The sequence below is a fragment of the Camelus bactrianus genome, chromosome 21 (genome assembly GCF_048773025.1).
Source record: "Camelus bactrianus isolate YW-2024 breed Bactrian camel chromosome 21, ASM4877302v1, whole genome shotgun sequence".
Classification (NCBI taxonomy): Eukaryota; Metazoa; Chordata; class Mammalia; order Artiodactyla; family Camelidae; genus Camelus; species Camelus bactrianus.
In genome coordinates this window covers 12,635,072-12,655,814 of record NC_133559.1, presented here as the reverse complement: position 1 = coordinate 12,655,814, position 20,743 = coordinate 12,635,072, and the positions used below count along the sequence as shown (strand labels likewise).

Genomic DNA, 20,743 nt, shown 5'->3' with positions numbered 1-20,743 from the left:
GATGTTGAGCACCTTTTCATGTGCCTTGTTAACCATCTGTAGGTCTCCTTTGTAAAAGGGTCTATTCAAGTCTTCTGCCCATTTTGTATTTTTTTTAATATTGAGTTGTATCAGCTGTTTGGATATTTTGGATATTAACCCCTTATCAGTCACATTGTTTGCAAATATTTTTGTTGATGGTTTCCTTTGCCGTGCAAAGCTTTTAAGTTTAATTAGGTCCCATTTGTTTATTTTTGCTTTTATTTCTTTTGCCTTAGGAGATTGATCCAAGAAAATATTGCTATGATTTGTGTGTCAAAGAGTACTCCACTTATGTTCTCTGCTAGGTGCTTTATGGTTTCAGGTCTTACATTTAGGTCTTTAAACCATTTTGCATTTATTTTTGTATATGGTATAAGAGAATGTTCTAATCTCATTGCTTTACAAGTAGCTGTCCAGTTTTCCTAGCACTATCTGTTGAAGAGACTGAAGAGATTGTATATTCTTGCCTTCTTTGTTGTAGATTAATTGACAATAGGTGCATGGGTTTATATCTGGGCTCTCTATTCTGTTCCATTGATCCATCTGTTTTTGTGCCAATACCATACTGTTTTGATTACTGTAGATTTGTAAAGTACAGTCTGAAGTCTGGAAAGGTTATACCTCCAGCTTTGTTCTTTTTCTTTGGGATTGTTTTGGCAATTCTGGGTCTTTTGTGATTCCATATAAATTTTAGTATTATTTGCTCTAGTTCTGTGAAAAATGTCTGGGTATTTTGATAGGGATTGCATTAAATCCATAGATTGCTTTGGGTAGTATGGCCATTTTAATAATATTAATTATTTAAATCCAAGAGCATGGGATATCTTTCCATTTCTTTGAATTATCTTCAATTTCCTTCATCAATGTTTTATAGTTTCAGAGTAGAGGTCCTTCGTCTCCTTGGTTAAATTTGTTCCTAAGCATTTTATTTTTTGATGTGATTTTGAATGGGATTTTTAAAAATTTCTCTTTCTGATATTTCTTTATTAGTATATAAAAATGCAACCTATTTCTGCATATTAATCTTATATCTTGCAGCTTTGCTAAATTCATTTATTAGTTCTAATAGTTTTTGGGTGGAAACTTTAAGGTTCTCTATGTAGAATATATATCATTTTTTCCAGATATATACCCAGGGGTAGAATTGCTGGGTGAGTTCATAGTGGCTGCACCAATCTGCAAATAGTGACAGTTTTACTTCTTCTCTTCCAATCTGAATACCTCTTATTTCTTTTTCTCATCTGACTGCTGCAGCTAGGACTTCCAATACTACGTTAAATAAAAGCAGCAAGAGTGGGCATTCTTGTTTTGTTCCTCAATTAGCAGGAAGGTTTTCAGCTTTTTACTGTTGAGTATTATGCTGGCTGTGGGTTCGTCATAAATGGCTTTTATTATGTTGAAATACGTTCCCTCTAAACCCACTTTGATGAGAGTTTTGTCATGAATGGATGTTGAATTTTGTTAAATACTTTTTCTGTGTCTATTAAGATGATCAAAGATTTTTATCTTTCCCTCTGTTAATGTGGTGTATCACATTGATTGGTTTGGGACTGCTGAACCATCTTTGTGACCCTGGAATAAATCCCACTTGATCATGGTGTGTGATCTTATTCATGCATTGTTGGATTCAGTTTGTTAATGTTTTGTTGAGGATTTTTACATGTATATTCATCAAAGACAGTGGCCTGTCATATCTTTTTTTGTAGTGTCTTTTTCTGGTTTTGGTATAAGGGTAATGGCCTCATAGAATGAATTTGGGAATTTTTTTCCTCTTCAATTTTTTGGAATAGTTTTAGAAGAATAGGTGTAAGTTCTTCATATGTTTGGTGAAGCTGTCTGGTCCTGGACTTCTGTTTGCTGAGAGGGCTTATTATTATTATTATTATTATTACAGAATCAATTTCACTTCTAGTGATCAGTCTGTTCAAATCTGGGGCAAAGGCTGCATTGCGGGAGAAGGAAAAACACACTTAACGGGAACAGAGCCAGCTTGAGCCCGATCCTCAGGGCTTTCACTCCAGCAACTTGGAAGCAGACCCCACTCCTGATAAGACAAGACTGATAATCACACAAGTTCAATACATTTTTGAAGCTCTAAATTTGTATCCTCCCCTCCCCCACATTTTGTTCTTTGAGAGCATTCTCATATTCCATTTGAATTTATTAGCATCATATCTTTAGGAGTTGTTGGTTGTAAGCAACAGGAACAGACTTTTATTAGCTTCAGCTAAAACAAATTTATTGGAAGGATACTGGGGAGTTGACCGATTCAAAGAAAACTTGGAAAATCAGGACATGGGAGGGACAGAACCCAGCCAGCTCTGGAGCTCTGAGTAGCAGGACATTGTGAAAGTTCTTGTGAAGATACCCTCATGGGAGCCTCTGCTTTAACCATCTACAGCCCCCAACTATCTCAAGGTGTGGATTTCTAATAGAGGGTCTGATTAGTGAGCTTGAATCCCAAGCTCACCTCCATAACCAGGGTGAGATTCTGTGATTGACAGCTCACCCTCTTCACACCTTATCAGGAAGGGCCAGTTCCCCAGATAAAGCACTGCTGAGCAGGCACAAACAAAAAACAAATAAGCAAACAAAAACCAAGAAACAAAACCAGATGTCTGTTACCAAGGTTTTCCTCAATAGCAACCTTTGCTTATGTACTTGAAATGTGATTCAGTTTCCCAAAATTCAGTTCATACATGGCTCTTTGTGTAACTAATCAAATTTCTCTTTCCAGACTAGCTGCTGGAGAGTGTACAGCCCAATTGTGTCTTGCCCGTAGAAAGCATGTAGGATTTTTATGGTGTCCGTGATGTTTTTGCCTCTCTCCTGGTTCTATTTTATATTTTTGATGTTCCTTTTTCTTTCTCTCTAATTTACCGTCTTGGTGTATGCTGTGGTTTTTGTTTTTTCTCCTGGAATAAAGCAGAATATAAATGAGCTGATTTATCTGTGACTCTTCAGGAATGTGTTGTGGTATAAAGCAAGGTTCATCTGCACTGTGAGTTTTCCCACTGGAAGGGCTTGTCTTCTGAAAGCCAGCAGTTAGAAAGACATCGTGGCACGGTATGCCTGGAGTTCTCTACTTTGAAAGCTTTCCCAGAGTGATTAGGCGCAAGAAGTTGAATCAAACTTTTACTGCACAGCACCCCTGTGTTTAGAGGAATGCAATTTGACCTGGTAAAACAAGCCAGTTTCATGTGAGAGAGAGAGAGAAAGAGAGAACAAAGGGAAGTCAGCTGAAGCAGCTTGGGGCAGGGCTCTGCTCATGCGTTATTTTCCATGTGACCTCAGCTGAGCTCTCTCTCTCTGGAGGAGACTGCCTGGCTGGGGAGCACCAAGGAAAATCTGGCAGTGCCTGAGGGAGGTAAGTGCAGCCAACAGCAGCAGGTGCCAGGAATGGGCTGGAAAACTCTGGTGAACTTCCCAGTCACATAGCTGCTTCAGTTCGGGTTTGGAGAGGCAGGGCTGGGGTTGGGAAGATGGGAGGTCTGCCTGCTGCCCTCAGAAGAACCCCAGCTCCACCCTTCAGCCTCCGTGATAAGCTGGCTTTCCCTGCCTGAGCCCAGAGGCCAGGAGAGGCGGGAGGGTGGTGTTCTCATCCAGGATCTCTTGGTTGTGGAGAGCAGAAGCCTGCTCAGACTAACTCACATAGAAGACAGTTGTTTGTAAGGTTGCAACAGGCAGTCTGCAGATATTCAGAGGTATCAGGATCTCTCAGGGACTGAGACAGAAAATTCATGGACTGTCAGTCCTCTGCATCCCTCAGAGGCCCTCAGAGAGCTCCCTCCCTTCTGCTTCTCTCTGCTCAGTCGTCCTACACATGGCCCAGCATGGCAGCAGCATCAATGAGCTCTCTGAGCCTGAGTCCCCACTGTTTGCTGTCCCCAGGTTTCCTTCAAATCCCCTGATTGGTCCAGCTTGTCTGTTCATACTGAGCACATGGCTTGACTGCACCCAGCCCTTGTGCAGCTGGCCACGGCTAGGAGGAACAGTCTCATAGTGAGTCTCAGTTAATTAGCCCCACTGAAGGGTGTTGGTGCTGGCTATTCCTCTGGTTGAAGGGCCACTGGGGACCCTCCAGACCTTCAGAGTCCAGAGGACTCTTGTCAGGAGTATTGTGGAAGGAATTCCTGCACCCCAGGGCCACTGAGCCCAGTGACTCTGAGGACCATGAGATGGGTTCTGGTCACTGGAGGACAGCAACGTCCAGTGAAATGCAGGCTCATGTTTTGCAGGGTGACACCTAACTCCTCCTGGGTAACTCCTCAAGACAGTATGACTCCCTTGAGATAGAGCTATCCAAGTTCAAGGAAACATTTGGGGTTCTTCAAAACCAATCCCAGCATCAGAGTAGTGCTTTGAGGTGCTGAAAGTTATCTACCAGCCAGTTTTACAAATCCCTGGGCACAACAAGCCTTTAACCCATGGAGCCACACTGGCCCAAGTGCACCTTCCCTGCTTTTGCTCAGGCTGTTCCCTCCTCCTGAAACACCCTGACAGGTGCCCCTCCCTAGTCACCACCTGATTGAATTCTCCCCTTCCCTTAAGGCCTTACCCCAAGCCCACCTCCTATATAAGAAGTCCCTCCTGGCTTGCCCATCCTCTCCTCTCCCTTTTCCCTCTTCACCTGTGTCTTAGCATGTGCCACATCTGGCCACCCTTGCATTGCTCACAGCTGCACGTGTTTTCCTCCCGAGCTTGACTGTTGCTGGAGGATGGAAGTCTCTGTGTCCCTGCTAGAGCTCGGCCAGGACCTGGCTCAGAGTAGGTGGACTGATGTGCTGACGTGTGGCTGCCACCAGAGAACTCAACTCTAGTCATGCAGAGGGGTGTCTGACTCTCCCAACAGCCCCTGGAACCCACCAGGCTCCAGTGGCCCCTCACCTTGATGACCTCCCCCTCCCCAAGCACCTCAGCCGCATTCTGACCTCTCTGTCTCACAGTGGCCACTTCCATTATGGAGGGGGCATTGCCCTCCGTGTTGCATTTTCAGAACAAATGGGGCCCTCACAGGGACACCCGTGGGGTTACTGCATTCCTGCAGGACAGACTGTCCTAGCCGCTGCAGCTCTCAGGAGACAGGGTCCTGACCTTGGGGTCCGAGGTGCCCCTCTACTTCCCTCCTCTCCCCTGAAAAAGAAGGGCTAGTGCCTGGCTCCGGCTCCCGGGCTTGCTGTCTTTCTAACTCTGAGGGAGCCAGTCCACTTTCTGTTCCTCTGTGAGGCCAGGCCAGCGGTCAGGATGGACGGGGGGCCGAGCAGAGAGAGGGAGGCCTGCCAGTAAGTGGAGAGCCGAGGCCCTGGACCGCTCTCCCACAGGAAACCGCTGACTGGAAACTCTGAAGTGCTCGGAGGCTGCTCCCAGCTGCATGTCTCAGAGCTTTATCGTGTGACTCCTATGGCCCCTGAGTCTAAGCTGGCAAGACACTCGGGTGGGGGAAACGGCCTGAGCAGCAGCACCGCGGGGCCACCCGGCCTGGCACAGCAAGGGCCAGCCTGGTGCCCAGGAGACGCTGGCCGGTGGACAGCATCCAGCATCTTGTAGGACCTGATGCTGGCATTAGTTTCCAGTAACCACAGCTGGTTCCCTGAGCCTGAACAGCGCATCACTTGACACCCTCCGATGGGAGAAAGCACTGATCCCAGGAGGGGGGCTGGGGTCTCGGTGCCTGCTCCGTCCCAAGCCATCTCACGCTCCAAGATGGGACCCGCCTGCCCACCTCCCAGGACGTGCTGAGTGTCACAGGGGCCACATCATGTGACGAGGCTGGATAGTTACTTTGCAGGGGGCTTGTCATAGACACTTGGCTTACAATCACACCCAGTCGTGAGAAGTCTTCTGATTTTGCACAGAGGAGGTGTGAAATCTTTTGTCCAGGAATTGAGGAGCCTGTGTCATTTTTCTTGGTTTGGTCTGCAAGGCTTTTTTCTCTCGGTGACTCAATATTTGGATGGCTCGCCCTGGGGGAAGCCATTAGGGTGAGATTTAAGAATCAGGGGCTGGTGTCAGGCTTAGGAAAGGGCAGCAGCCCCCCTCAGGACCCGCGGGAGCCTGAGGCCCATGTCCCTCGGGGGCACTGCCCTCTCTCCCTCAGGGAAACTTCGAAGAGGAAAGACCTGGCTTCCCAACATCAGGCCCAAAGCTCCTTCCTCTGCACAGCCAGGCGTGGAGGAGGAAGGAAAGGGGACACATGGGCAGTCAGCTACGCCTTGTCCCTTCCCCTGAGGGGCTGTGTGGTGAGAAGCTGTCCCCTCAGCCTACTCCTGGGAAGTGCTCCTTCTGGCCCAAGCCTGAGGTTGGTTGGGTTTGGGTCAAATACGGAGTCTGTGTGTTTTTCTTTTCTTAGCGGTCAATTCCTGCTCTCCCTCCTGGCTTATCTTTTCTCCTGTTGCTTCAGCTTCTTCTGGGTCAGCAGTCGCCCTCTTTCCCCTGTTCCTCATGTGAACTCAGACCATCCCCTCCTCTTCTTCCCCTACCTTTTTACATCTTCTTGTTATTTTCCCAGTTCTCCTGAGGCCTGGGGTCCAATCTCCCTCCTGCGTTCTCTCTGGCCTGGGGCCTTCCCCCTTCCCTCCCCTCCTTTTCCCCCTTTCCCCCTTCTCCCCTTCCCTCTCCTCCCTGCTCCCTCTCCTTCCAAGAATATGCCATTTCACAGAAAGTTCCATTTTCACAGCCATGGTTATTTTCATGCGTTTCCCCACTTCTTACATCGCGGAGGAATGTCTGACATCATCTCCACCAGTGACTCCAATGCCCCCCAGCCCCCACCCCTACCTCTCTCCCCTCCTTTCTTTACCAGCTAGTTGCTAAATCTGAGTCTGTCTGATGATTCAAACACATTTTTTTCTTGCCCCTGGAACCCTGCTCTACCTTCTGCCTCTAGGACTGCATTGTTCCCTAAACATTAGAACATGAGCTGGGTCTTGGCCTCAAAAAAAATTGTTCATTGGCTCCCAAACTTTTCTGCACATTAGAATCACCTGGGGAAATTTTAACATGCCTATGGCCAGGTCACACCCTCTACCAATTAAATCAGAACATCTGGGGGTGGGAGCAGGCAGGAGTATTTTTTTTTAAAAGATCCCCAGGTGATTCCAATAGGCAGCCAAGTTTGGGAACCACAGCCTAGTGCTGTACTGAAGGGGGTTAGAGCCTGCTGCCAACTGAATAAACGTCATGGAGCCTGGGGCTCAGACCTTCTTGTCTTCAGAGCTCTGAAGGTGAGAGATGGTGGTGGAGGGCAGGTCCCATGTCCCCAGCGGGGTGAGGAGCATTCTCTGTGGGGCGTCCCTGCCAAGTGCACTGAGGGTTCTGCTGGCCTCAAGGTGAAGACCTGCTCTGGGGAGAGCTGACCGCAGCCCGGGAGACCTCCCCGTTCCTCAGCAAAGAGTGTTGGTTCCAGGCAAGTCCTTTTAGGAGCTCAATCCCCGGGAGAGTCTCGGATCTGGCGGGGAAGCAAACAGGCAGGTCTGTCTCTCTTTTTTGGACGCAGCCCTGAGCCCTGGGTTTGCTGACTTGGCTGAGGGCACACCTCTGATTAAGGGCAGCTCCCCGTCTGCGGGCAGCCTGGATTTCCAGCTGCTCAGCTGAGAGTGAGGTCACCCAGGGTAGCAGGAGGCCAGGTGATGTGACAAGGGATGGGAGACTGTGGATGCTCAAGATGTAATCCCTGCAGTCTTCAAAAAGAGACTGAATGAGGAAATTCCCTAGAGCCCCAGTGACAGCAGCCCCAGGAAGTTTCATCTCTGGCGGAAGTCTGCTATCCTCACTCTTCCGGCCTCTCTGACCAGCATCTACATGGGTGGTTCTCAAACTCATATCAGAATCCTCTGGAAGGCTTGTTAAAACACAGATTGCTGGGCCCAGCCTCAGAGTGTGACTCAGTGGGTCTGGGTTGGGGCCAGAGAAGTTGCACTTCTAGCAAGTTCCACAGGGCTGTTGCTGCTGCAGATTGCGGGGAGGGGGCGGTCACACTTGCAGACCCCCTGGTCTATAGCCTCTCTCAGTCCACCTCCAATTTGCCATAGACTGAAATCAGAGGAAGAAGCAGTGGGAAGAAATAAAAAAGAGAAGGGGAAAGCTGATGTTGCCTCCTTTGTTGAGGGAAGGCAGGGCTCTCATCTTGTGTGTCCCTCCTGCTCGACACTGGCGTGGTGAGTCCCACATTGCGAGAGCACCATGAGCATCTGCATCTGGTGATGTAGCTGGTACAGCAAACACGGGCAACAAATGCCAGTCTCATGTACAGTCCCGGGAAGACAGTGTCTGTCTGTGGCTGTCTAAATGCTCAGTAACTCAACAAAAAATATTGAGTTAGCCTAAAATGCTCGAAGTATCATATCCCAAGCACATGAAGTCATAACACCACTGGAGATAAAAGAGTGAATTAGGTACTTACAGGCTTCCTGCCCTTCTGGAGTTTTCTGTCCTTCAATCAAGGATGACACTTTTTTTTCTGTTTTTCATAAACGTGCTTCATAGCATGCAGGTGGGTTTTTTTTTAAACATTTTTTATTGATTTATAATCATTTTACAATGTTGTGTCAAAAGGGATGACACATATTAAACAAGAAATTGCAGAGGTGAGAGTTTGGAAAAGAAGCTGACTTTCTAAGAGTAGATCTTCCCCCTCTTGGACCGTTCATGTCCTGCTGACTTGTACTAGATTAAATCTTGGGGAGATGGAATTAGCCCCAGATATGCTGTGAGTTGGTATGTGCATCTAGTTGTGTTCACCTGAGTGGGGACCCATGGAGCCATTTAAAATAAGAGATTATATGTTTCAGCATCTTTCTGGCTCATACTGTTTAAATTAAGATGAATTTTTAGTTTCCCCTAGCCGAGGATTTGATGGAAACAGCCAGGCTGATGGTGTGGAGGTAGCTGTAATTCTGTCTTGCTTGAGGCTGCCAGGCTGGAGGGGGCAATGTATTGGTCTGATGTGAACAAGATGCTGAGCAGAAAATTCCAGCATATCCAGGAAACTGGAGACAATGTGGTGAAGCACACCATTGTGTGTCCCAGGACCAGCAGCCAAGCGAGTGGGTGAGTTCTGTGGCCATGACAAAGATGCTGGCCAATGAACCTTCCATCCCAAAGCTCTCCTGAGAGTAGCTTGTGTCTAACTAAACTTATTTTCAGGCTGACCAGAAATCATGCAATCTTCTGGAAATTATCTTTACTCTTCTGTGGGAAAAGACGGATGACCACAAAGACCCATGGAAGAGACACTATTCACATGTCTTGGAGGACAAGGATACTGTCTGGTTTATCTGCAGAGTTTCCCACAGATAAGTGGTAGATGCCTGAGCTTGGTCCAACACTTAGAATCTGTGGTGAAGGTTTAAATTCTGGGGCCACTAGCTTTAGCCCACTGTCTATGCAGAAATTAAGCCCAAGAATTCAAGTTCCACCCAGTCCTCAGGCAATGCAAACACACCCAGAGGCTTTGAAAGTCAAGCAGGACACCTAAGAAATGAGAGTCAGGGATGGCTTTGGAGGCTGTCAGTTATTCCTTTGCAACCAGTTGATGTATGCAGAAACAGGGCGATACCTGTAAAAAACTGGAAATATTTCTTGGTTGGCTTCACACGGTGCCCCCCATCTAAATGAGTACTGTTTTTCGGGAGTGACAGTGCTGCAAATAATCTTACAAGGTGATCCATTTCTTAACATGGTATGTTACATCTATTTTAAAGATATGTCCTTCACTTCAGGACCAAAGCACTTCAGTTTTGCACCTGGAGATTAGTGACCTCTTACAAAAGCATCTCTCTCTGTCTCATAGTTCAGCATCCACACTAGAAGTTAATTCTGCAGTGAAGACTTTCTAAAGAAAACAGAACTTGTGATCAAAAGACTAGACAGTTGGATGCACCCTGGGGATGGAGCTGAATGGTCACACTTGGGATCTTGGACCTGAGGAGAGTGGGCAGGTTGGCCAAGCATGGGTCCTTCAATTATAGGAGCACCCAGCTTGTCTTCATCCCACTAAGTAACTCATCCAAGATGAGGATCCCAAGGATTGAAGTCCAGAAGCAGGGCAACCATCCACTGTGGGCTCCGAATGCAACCGGCATTGAGTAGATGCCTTCAGAGAGAATGAGCTGTTCAAGAAAACCCACCAGCTTTGTTGGACCTTGCCTCTTAGCTATTGTCCTTCTTTCCTGAACATTCCTCAACACCCTGGTTGCCTGTGATGTGTGGCTTGGTTTCTTCCTCTCCACTTTGTCTCCTGCTGCATCCTTTATGGCTTTAAAAGATGATTGGCAATGTACTATAGTAGAAAGACTATGGCTTTAAAATCAGGGTAGACTTAATTTCAAATCCCAGCTGTGGTATGTGCTAGTTGTCTGTTCTTAGGTAAGTTCCTTAATCTTTTGAGCTCATTTTTTTTTTCATCTGTAACATCTGGATAATGATACCTATGTCATAAGGCTGCTGTAAAGTTTATAAACTAATGCTTACAAATGCTTATCATAATGTCTGGCAAAGGTTAAGTCTTCAGTTGCATCAGCTGTTATCATGAAGTCAACTAAGGGAAGGATTCTCTTTAGGCATTTGTGATAGAGTGAGTGATATAGATTTATATATAGATAAATCTACATCTATAGGAAATATATAGATTTCCTGTGGTTAGTAAAACATTGGAAGTGGTCTAAATTTGTAACAAAAAAGGACCGGTTAGATAAGCTGCAGAGTATATGCCAGCAGAGTCCTCTATTTCCAGCACCATGTATTGTGTAATCTAAATACCAGTTGCAGTTACCCTTTGAGATCCAAAATTGGCTTGAACAGTATCCCACATCCAGTGGGAAGTCCCAGGGAGACAATCCCGTAAGGATTTTGTGGCAGGCCCCCCGAGGGCAAGGGTTTGCGGGGAGCTGTGTTTCCTTACTTACCTCTGTTGCGTCACTGACTCTGGTTTATGAATTATGCTTGCTTTTCTGTCTGCATGCTTTCTTCTGCACTAGTTACACTACACTGGATCCTACTCCCATTCTTTCACTCCCCAAAACAACCCTGATGAGAAGCTGTGTGTGCAGCAGGCTTTTACTTACTATTTGAGGCCATGAAGATTTACATTTTAGCACAACAGTTTGAAGTCCTTCTGCCTTCCGGCCACCAGGTATTCTTATGAATCCCTGAGAGGCTCCAGCGTGCAGAGACCAAACCATGTTGCTTGGGTCCCCTTTTCCTTTTCTGCTGCCCAACCCCCTGGCCTCAAATGTGTGTGGACTTTTCTCTGCAGAAGAGGGTATTTGCTGTCTTACTTTCTAAAGCAGTCTAAGGTACTTAGGAGGCAAATGTACTTTTGCCTCAGAGAGAACACTGCCGTTACTGTAATTTTGTATATTCCCGTATCTGGCTCCACAGGCCACAGTGAGCTTTTATCTACATCTCAGGAGGTGGAACAATACAGTGTTAGTTAAGAATCCACGTGTTGGAGCGAAATGGCCCGGGTCCAAATACTGGCTCTGCTACTTACTAGTTACGTAACCATCTTAGGAAATGAAGTAAGATAAGTTAGCGAACTTGCAGTGTCTGAGGCATACGCTGGGTCCTCAGTAAATGAATGCCTGCATTCATTATTCCCAGATGGATTCTCTGCTGTCAGTCTGCAGTGACTAGCTTCCTGCACAGTGACATGTCACTACAATCTGGGAAGAGGCCACTGGTGTGATTGTGTAACTCAGTTTCCTTATGTAGAAGGACAAAGTATGAGTTTTTACAATTTTTTTTTCCCCTTGGTAAGACTGTATTTCAAATATCTGGACACAATAAGGGAAACTTTTACTTAATAGGTTGGGAAGAAGAGTGGAAAAGGATTCGATTGTTTCATCTAAATAGTAACAGGCCATAGAATCTTTTTAGGCTTACCTTCTCATTACTAATGACTTCACACTGAAGATTCATTTTAGGTCTTTTTTTTTTCTCTTTCTATATACAGAACAAAACAAGGCAATTTTAAAAATTCTTTATTTGAGTGTTAGACAAAGAAAGTATTGCATTACCAAGACTTGCTTAAAAGCATGTCATATAGTCTGTTGCCACTGTTTCTTTGTGTGTTGTAAACCAACGTAACTAATAAGAAGGAAAACGGTACATCTTTCCTCCTCATTTTTAACTCATTCTTGATTTAGGAGGGATACAACCTTAGAAAGAAAATCCTGGTGAAATGGCATCTCTAACACTCTGTCCTCATGTTCTAATGGCTCCATGGGAGAAGCACTATTGGTCTGAGCCCAACCATGTTCCCAACATGATGAGAACAAGAAACTAGTCTCTCTAAGGCCAGTAGTGCATAGTAGTTCTCATCTAAAGTTCTATTTCCCCATCATCTCTTATCCAGATGACTGACCTCAAAATTAGGGCTGAGTGTGAGCTAAAATGGTCCAATATACATTTACCATGAGTGTCAACCCGCTAATCTCTGTCTAGGATGATCCTACTGGGTGATATGCCAAGCCTCCTGGTTTGCTTATTAATTAATGGTCACCAACTTCACTGGGGGCAAGCAGCCAAACAGTGTGCTGTTTGTTGACCCTGGCAAATAATAAAGTATGACTTATTTACTCCTTTGTTCCCCAACTTGATCTAATTAAAAGCCTTTAATGTGCTAAGTCCCTAAAGCTTCAAGTTAGCAAACTAGTACGTTGAGAATGGGGTCCACTATTCGACAGTGACCAGGCATGACATGAGTCACACATACAATCAAACGCCTGATCAGTATGCCTCTGTCATCCTTCTTTTCATAAATTCAGACAGATGACCTGACAGATATTAACAAACAGATATTAGAATAAACTGCTAAAAGTTCTAGTCTTATCCAAAATAAACTTTGTTTTTAGCTTAGTCATTAAAAATATAAGTTAACAGGATACACTCTGATTTCTTTTTGCAGGTAAGAGAAAAATGCATTTTTTAAAAATGTGCATAGTTCCATTTGGACTCCGGCAACATCTTCTTGGGTAGTCCAAAATTCTGTTTCCTAGAAAATTAAAAATCAACCGCAACCCCTAGGGGTGAGGGGAAATAGAAATTGCTCCCTCCTAGGTATTATTCAGGGTGAAAATAAAAATTTCTTACAGTTCGTTTTCTTTCGTTAGGCTTTACTCTTGTTTTTAAGGTAAAAGTTACAATAAGTATTCATATTAGCAGCAAAGATCCTAATTTCTATAAATTAAAATAACTCAGGACTGACAAAAATAACATTTTGGTAAAGAATGAGGGGTCCATAGGTGGTAATAAATGTCTATCAATTTTGACATTAAGCAATCTTATTTGAGAGGTTAATTTGTATGAAAACGGCCAACAGTATGTAAGGTCTCATTTGAAGTTCAGCCCTGTGACTCTGCGGCAGGATGCCGGTCGGCCCGGCCGTGTGCAGGGGGAAGAGGGCTTTGGTGGTGGAAAACTTCCGTGGAGTCGGACCGACGGGGTATGGATCTTACTCTGGCTCTTCAGTAAAAGTGGTTACTTCTAATAAATTGTTGAATGTGGAAGCTGCTTTGAAACTAAACTCAATGTGTTAGAAAGTCAAATACAGTTATAAGTTTTCCCCTGTGGTATTTTCAGTCAAGTTTCACAATCTGAGCTTAGTAAAATGGCAAGAATCAGAAAATAGTACAAAAACTGCAAGGAGCTTGTGAGTTCTCCAGTTTTAATCACTCCAAATGCCACAGCAGCAGCGTCATCAGGTTGTCATTGCTGTGATTACTGGGGGCACATGCCCAGGAGGAAGATTCAGGGAGCCAGGAAAGTTTAATTAGGACAGCGTCTCTTTAAAAATGCTAGAAAAATCAGTTTGCATCCCAAGTTTCTTGTGTTTCTTAGTGTTTGTTCAGAACATTCAAGAATGACTCATGTAACATTGCTGCTTTCAAATACCTCCGTGTCTACTTCTTACTGAGAAGAAAAGGCAAAGAAATGCCAGCTTTGTGTTGGAGCTTTCAGTCAAAACAAAAAAACAAAAAAACAAAAAAACAAAAAACAACTAGAAGATGCTCTGAGCTTTTATAAGCACAGGGAATTTTTTACTTCGGAAAAGACAAACCCCACTCAATAATCTAATGTAAAGTTTCTAAACTACAAGCCTGGCAAGCAATACATTTGTTTCGAGATAATCCTTTTACAAATCCTAACTTTGGAAAGTGGCATTTTATACTACCATTCTAATGGAGCTGTGTCCCTGTTCTGCTCAGTGAGTTAACCCCATGGGGGATAAGCTCCTGACTCAGTAGTTAGCAGGACGGAACATCCACTTCTATTAAGCTTTAGAAACTTGGGAGTTGCAACTAGATGGAAAAATCATTTCCAGCAGTCTCCACCATCACTTCCCAAGAGAGCAGTATTGGTGACCCAAAGGGCACAAAGTCATCGAATAACAGGAAGACTTGCTTTCTCCATGAGTTTATCTAATTTTCTCATAAGCTTGCAAAATGCCACCTAAAAACTTAACAAGTTAAAAACAATTATGTATAAATATACACCCACACCCACCCATTCCTTACAATTCCTGGCTGCAAGCTCCCAAAGGCAATCTCGGCAAAAAAAAATTAAGCCAGAAGACCAGCTTCATTTGTTGATCAGGCATAGCAACCTTCCACTTCCTAAAGGGCCTTGTGCTAGCATACAGATGTTAAAATAAAAACCACCATTGTGCCCAGGGATTAACAAGAGCTTTGCCAGCACTTCAAAAAGTAGAATACGTCTAAAAAAAAAAAAAAAAAGTAGAATACTTCTTTGCACTGATCAGTTGCCTTTCACTCATTTCCTAAAACTTCACCCTGAGGAGAGTCCTGTTCCCTCATCTCAAAAAGATCAGTTCGAGAACAGGTAACAAGGAGCTGAAGGGCCAGCGAGTGGAAAGGGAAGGCAAGGCTCCCAGACCGCTCTTGGTGGTCGCTCCACAGGAACCTTAACTTCATCACTTCTGACAGCCCCCTCTCTTGGGCACGACTCCTTCCCAACCTTCACCCACACTGTCACCTGAAAGAGAGGCATTAAGGTGACATAATCAAAGTCGTCAGGCCGACAAGTTGGTAAAATGAGCACTGGAAGCTGCGAACGGAGGGGTGAAGGAAAAGCAAGTGCTGAGAACAAGAAGTCCACGTGATGGTTTATTCTTGTGAGTCAGTGCAAAGGAGAGGAAGGCAGCACCACCTGTGATCACTCCATGCACACCGATTTGCATCTGCTGTGACAGTGACAACAGTTCCAGAAGATGAGCAGCTTAGGAATGATCACGTGGCCACTGCCTACTAACCATGGTCAGGGCCTCTTGTTCAGCTAATGCATAGGACAGAATGGGAAGGAGCAGGGCCAGGAGAAGACATTCCATGAGAGGACTGCCCTGTAACCTAACGGTCTTCCAGGCACCTGCCTTCTCCTTGGCACCTGTTAGAAGTAAAAGTGGTCCCCAGGGAAAATGGGTCTTGTCTGAAGATGGCCCAGGGTGGCCAAGTCAGAGAAGAGTGCTGCCCTGACTTAAAACGGTTTGTATATGGAGAAAAAAAGGAGGCTAACTGATGATACTTTTCAAACTCCAGATTCCCCAGGAACAGAGCAACACATCCCTCTTCTTCCCCTCAAGAGAGTTAAACTGATTTCCTCAGAAAGTACCTAACTGGCTTGAGCAGAGAGGCATCACTATCCAGAGAAGTACTGGTGATGCTTCAGAATTATTTAGGAGCCATGTCTAATTTCACAGGCAGAAAACTAACTGGCTACATGGAATCCTTGAGGAGTTGACATTATTTCTCTTTCCTTTTCTTGCAAGGAGGAAGAGATTGTTAACAGTGTAGAATGGAAGGGAAGAAATCTGACAAAGGTGAATCAATGAGGGTAAGAAGCAGTGTTTGCAGAATGACTTCTATAGAGAGATTGAAAAGTTTCAAAGGAGGAGAGAGTAAAAGATTCACTTTAGAAGTTAAAGGTAGAAATCAGAGAGAAGAAAGTAGTCAAAGCACAAGTGAACATAGTAAGTTTTTTGATTTTCTGTTTGTTTTCTTAAAAAAAAAAGGGGGGGAGGACAAAGGAGTTAATTCATCCACTGCCTTTTCACTGGAGAATTGAAAATTATTGCCATATTATGGGATGCACGCCCCCAGCAGGAACCCAAGCATGTCTGTCTGCATAGTCTTAAAGGAGTAAATATCTGTCAATTAAACAAACAAGAGCTTTTTCTCTGAAGTCTAAAGTTACCTACATGCTCCTGAGCTGAATTTGGTATCATCGTATTAATAAAAAGTGTGTAGTGTGTGGAGATTCAGAATAAAAATGAAGGATTTGTCCTGTGGTCCTTGAGGATCTGCACCTGATTAATATAGAGAAGACGTAGGTATGTGTGCTAACACTCAGCGGCCTAGAGTCCTCATAATAAATAGTAGCTGTGCGTTTAATCTTAAACTGCAATCAAATCAAACTTGCAGTGTTTTAAGTGAATGTATTAATGGAGCTATCTCCTCTTTCAAAGCCCCACCATTGGCCCTTTTCTTCCATTTCACTCTCATATTTGCACCCCATCCCCGACCCCCAACACAGTTAGTCACGTGCAGTATCAGGTGTGAACCGCAAATCCCAAGATAAACTTTACCACCTGGGGGTTTTTCCTTTTACCTAAAGCTCCAAATTGTTTTAACTCTTGGGGATGCTTTTGGCTCTTCTGGTTTGGAAATGTGTTTTCCAGTAAGCACAATATCCACAACTGGTTTGCATTAAGTTGATGAAAGATCTAATTGGTGGAAACATCAGTGTACTGCACTGCTATAAATAAAAGTCTCTTTACTATACCTATAAGTGAAATGGCAGAGAGGGTAAGTGGGCCTTATTGGAAAGAAGATGACTGTTTAAACACAAAACCAATACAGAGGGAAAAGCAATTTGGAAAGGTACAGAAAAAGATCTATGCCAGGCAGCAGTGGAGGAAGCAGGGCTACTCGGCCACTGGAGAACTGCTGCTGCCCTGGCGTCTGAGGTCCAGTGCTTCCCAAGCAGATGGGCAGATGGTGAAAAATAAAGCAGCTTCTTTTCTTCCTCTTTTATCTCTTGAATTCTATTATGAGGCAGTTCTCTGCCTGTCACCAAGAAGGCAGGAGGAAGCATTTCTCTCACCCACTCTCCAGTCCCACTCTGCATTTTTCAATGGAGCCTCAGGGGACTACTGTAATGATTCAGGGATGGTGCTGACAACGTGGGCTGCCTCTGTGGCTGCTGGAGGGGAACCAAAGAAGGTGTTGGTCTGATTCCTCTGCTGATCTCGGAGGTAAGGAGGAACTGACGAGCTTTTGATGTGGAGGATCCTGGTGTCCATCACCTGACAGTCAATCTGCATCATCACTTCGTAATCCTGCCCATTGATCACATTCTCTGCAGAGAGGAATACAGACAAGGAATAAATATACAACAGAATGTGCAATTCTGCTCTGAGCTTCAATCCCAGAAAGATATCAACAAGCTTTAAGGGTGTGAACTGTCAACATGCTTTCAAGCGTACAGAGAGACTTCATCAATCACTAAGATGAGCTATGGTGCCGGGATGCCCTGTCCTCTCCTCAATTCTAGTTTCCAAACAACTTTCATTGGCTCAGTAAGGGCTGGAGCCACTGTCAGAGTTAATACCACACATTATCTGTCTGCAGACATTATGTCTTGTATGCTTTCCATGCAGTGTATCACCATGCCCAGAGCAACTGGAACAGAAGGAGATTTTAGTGAGGAAGAGGGGGTGGTGGTGGAGGGAATAATACATAGGTCCACCCCTCCTCGTTCAACACTGGGAAGGGATAACTGTCAAAAAGGACCAACATATCAGGTGAATGGTAAGGAGAACTTGGCCAAGAGTCCTTGTCTCCTGTTCGTAAGTAATATTTCTAATTTCATTAAGACATTCCTAACTATGAATTTAAGGGATTGCACTTAGGAACATAAAGGACAGTGAAGACTGACAAGTTATAGACACCTGCCAATTATGCTCTTTCTCAGAGCTCACTGTCACCTCCCTTCCATGCATTTAAGGTAACCTTTAATTCCAGAGTTCTGGATTCCAGGTACAAAGAAACCAGTACATTTCCAATTTGGGATTAAAAGGAGTGCTGTAGGACTTCTAGGTAAACTACTGGCATAAGGGAACAGGAAAACCCATATCTAGCCATACTTAACACATATAAATTTAATATACACAGACATATACTACACTCCATTCTTCCTAAGAGGATGAAAGCTCTTTATTTTAGGAAGAGGGCCAAATTATTTCCTGATTTGTAATTCTGGGTGGTCATTTCCCAACTGTAGTCAATGAAAGTCAGGCCTAAAACTGAAGAATTATAAATAGATAACATCTTTCCAGTCCAGCTGGACATTCACAGCAGTACAGTTAGAAGATGTGTGATCTTGGAAGAATGCAGGGTAGTCAACGTGGCATCTCAGTTTGCGTTTCATCCATGAATCCAGGGCTGGGTGTGGAGACAGGGAAGAATGACTGCTGGCGAAGGCCTAGCTCTGTGCTGCCTTTCCATGAAGATGATACACAGCCAACCCATGATTTTTAAAATTAAACACTTGGCTTCTCCAAGACAAAGAATTGAATTTAAAAGTAGAATTCTTTCTATTCCATTATCTTTTTTTTTTTTAAACTTCTACACTGTGCATGCCGAGTATTATAAACCTAGAGGGAGAAAATCCAGAGTTTAACATTTGATCTTCAGAATCCATTACGTTTAGGAAAACTGAGCTACGGAGCCTGTCACTTATGAGGCAGAGAAAGACTTACGGAGATCATCTAATCCAGGGTGTCTTAAATTAGGGTCCAATGCATATTCAGGGAGTCCATAAGCTCCCTGAGACTGCCTGCAAAGGTTTATTTGTGTGTGCATTTTTCTAGGGGGGAGGTGTCCATCAGATTCTTAACGGGGTTTACAACCCACCAAAAGTTAAAATTTATTCAATCTAATAATCTATCAACTTTAAGTGCCTTGAGCAGAGGATTATATTCTATTTAAAAGCCAATGGGAAATATTCTTCCACTTTCATAGGCTGATTGCAATTTCTACAAGTCTCCACTGATGGTGAATTTCCCATTACAAGTCTTATAAATCTCTTTGATTACAGTTGAAGCTAATGTCGTTCCTTCCCAGCCTTACTAGCAATGAAGAGCAGTTGGTTGTTCCTGTGTATTAACTAACCCTACCTATTCTTTAAGACCATTTCTATGGAAACTTAACTCCAATTTTACAAGTCCTGCTACTTTGCAGTGGCTATCAAATCATTTATGTAGTGTCTTTGTCTGGTTTTAGTATCAGGCTAATGGTGGCCTCATAGAATAAATTTGGGTGTGTTCCCTCCTGCTCAATTTTTCAGAATAGTTTGAGAAGGATCAGTGTAAGTAGAATTTGTTAAATATTATACAGGTATTATATTCCTGAACAATGGGGAGTCAGATGAGAAAGTGTTTATCGAGTTAGATGATCCATAATAATTTCACACAAAAAAGTATATGGGCCTAGAACAATGTATATACAAACCACAAACCCTTACGGGGCACTTGTTGTGGTCATGATGATTGAAGGGAACTACTGAAATTTAATGGGCAGGGGTCAGGAAGCTGCACAGTCTGTAATGCACAGAGACAGTCATGCAAAGCTGTCCTGTCTCTCATACAATATTCATGTAGCTAAAAAAAAAACCCTGATTATTACTATATTAATATACTCACTGTTTTACATTTAAGTATAGAGCAATTTTACATGGGTTTTATATACACTAAATTTCCAGGAATAAAACTACTGAATAATTATTTATTTAATGAACACTTACCTAGTGCTTCTGTATGCCAGACACGCTTTATCTAATTCTCAAAACAACCTCCTAAGTCAGGTATTATTATTGTTATTATTATCCCCCATTTTATAGATGAGAAAAGTGGAGCATAGAAACATCACGTGACTAGCCACTCACCTGGCAAATAGTAGAGCAGAAAAGTTCAAACACAGGTGCTTTAGAATACATTCTTATAACCACTGCACTATGCTGGGAATATTGTTTTTTTCTAAACTTAACCAAGAATTGTTCATTTCAGAAAATCATATCACCTGTGGCAAAGATACTCTTGGTATCCGGGTTACCATCAGGAAACCCTAGTCTCGGTTTGCATTTGTAGCTGCTGCACTCACAGTGAAATCATGTCAAGCACCTGATTTGTTCACTGTGTCTTCTAATGCAATATAAGCATTATAATATACAATGCCTGAAAATTATATATATTCATTAATTCAACATTTATTGAATTCCTATTATGTTCCAGGCACTGAGCAGTGAACAAAACAGAAAAAAAAAAAACCATTGCCCTCACAGAGCTTAATTCTCATAAATGGAGAGATGAAGTGGGGGGGGCTGACAGAAAATAAAATAATTACGTTAAGTATGTAGAACAGTAAATAAGTGGTGTGGAGAAAAGGAAGCGAGGGTTGGGGTGTGAGGAGAGACTTGCAGTTTTAGATGCTGTGCGCAGGGGAGGCCTCTCTGAGTAAAGACCTCAGGAAGTGAGGCATGAGCCATGCAGCTGTCGAGGGAAGAACTGAGTGCACACATGTCTGAGATTCCAGGAGGACACTTTAGTGGAGAGAACAGGCAAGCAGTAGGAAACAGGAGTGAGGACTGATTGGCAGGAGAAAACAGGGCTAGATCTACAATTTGGGAATTATCTGCAGACAAGAGACAG

The 20,743-nt window shown here is 43.9% G+C and overlaps 1 protein-coding gene across 1 annotated transcript in view; it reads right to left on the bottom strand.

Annotated features, from left to right (window-relative positions):
- Nucleotides 1-11,986: 11,986 nt before the first annotated feature.
- Nucleotides 11,987-20,743, bottom strand: part of ATF6 (activating transcription factor 6) — a 166,932-nt gene continuing 158,175 nt past the window's right edge. The window contains exon 16 of the mRNA XM_074349717.1: nt 11,987-17,394. Within this exon, the coding sequence (XP_074205818.1) occupies nt 17,186-17,394 (209 nt within the window). The 3' untranslated portion in view covers nt 11,987-17,185. The remainder of the gene's footprint in view (nt 17,395-20,743) is intronic.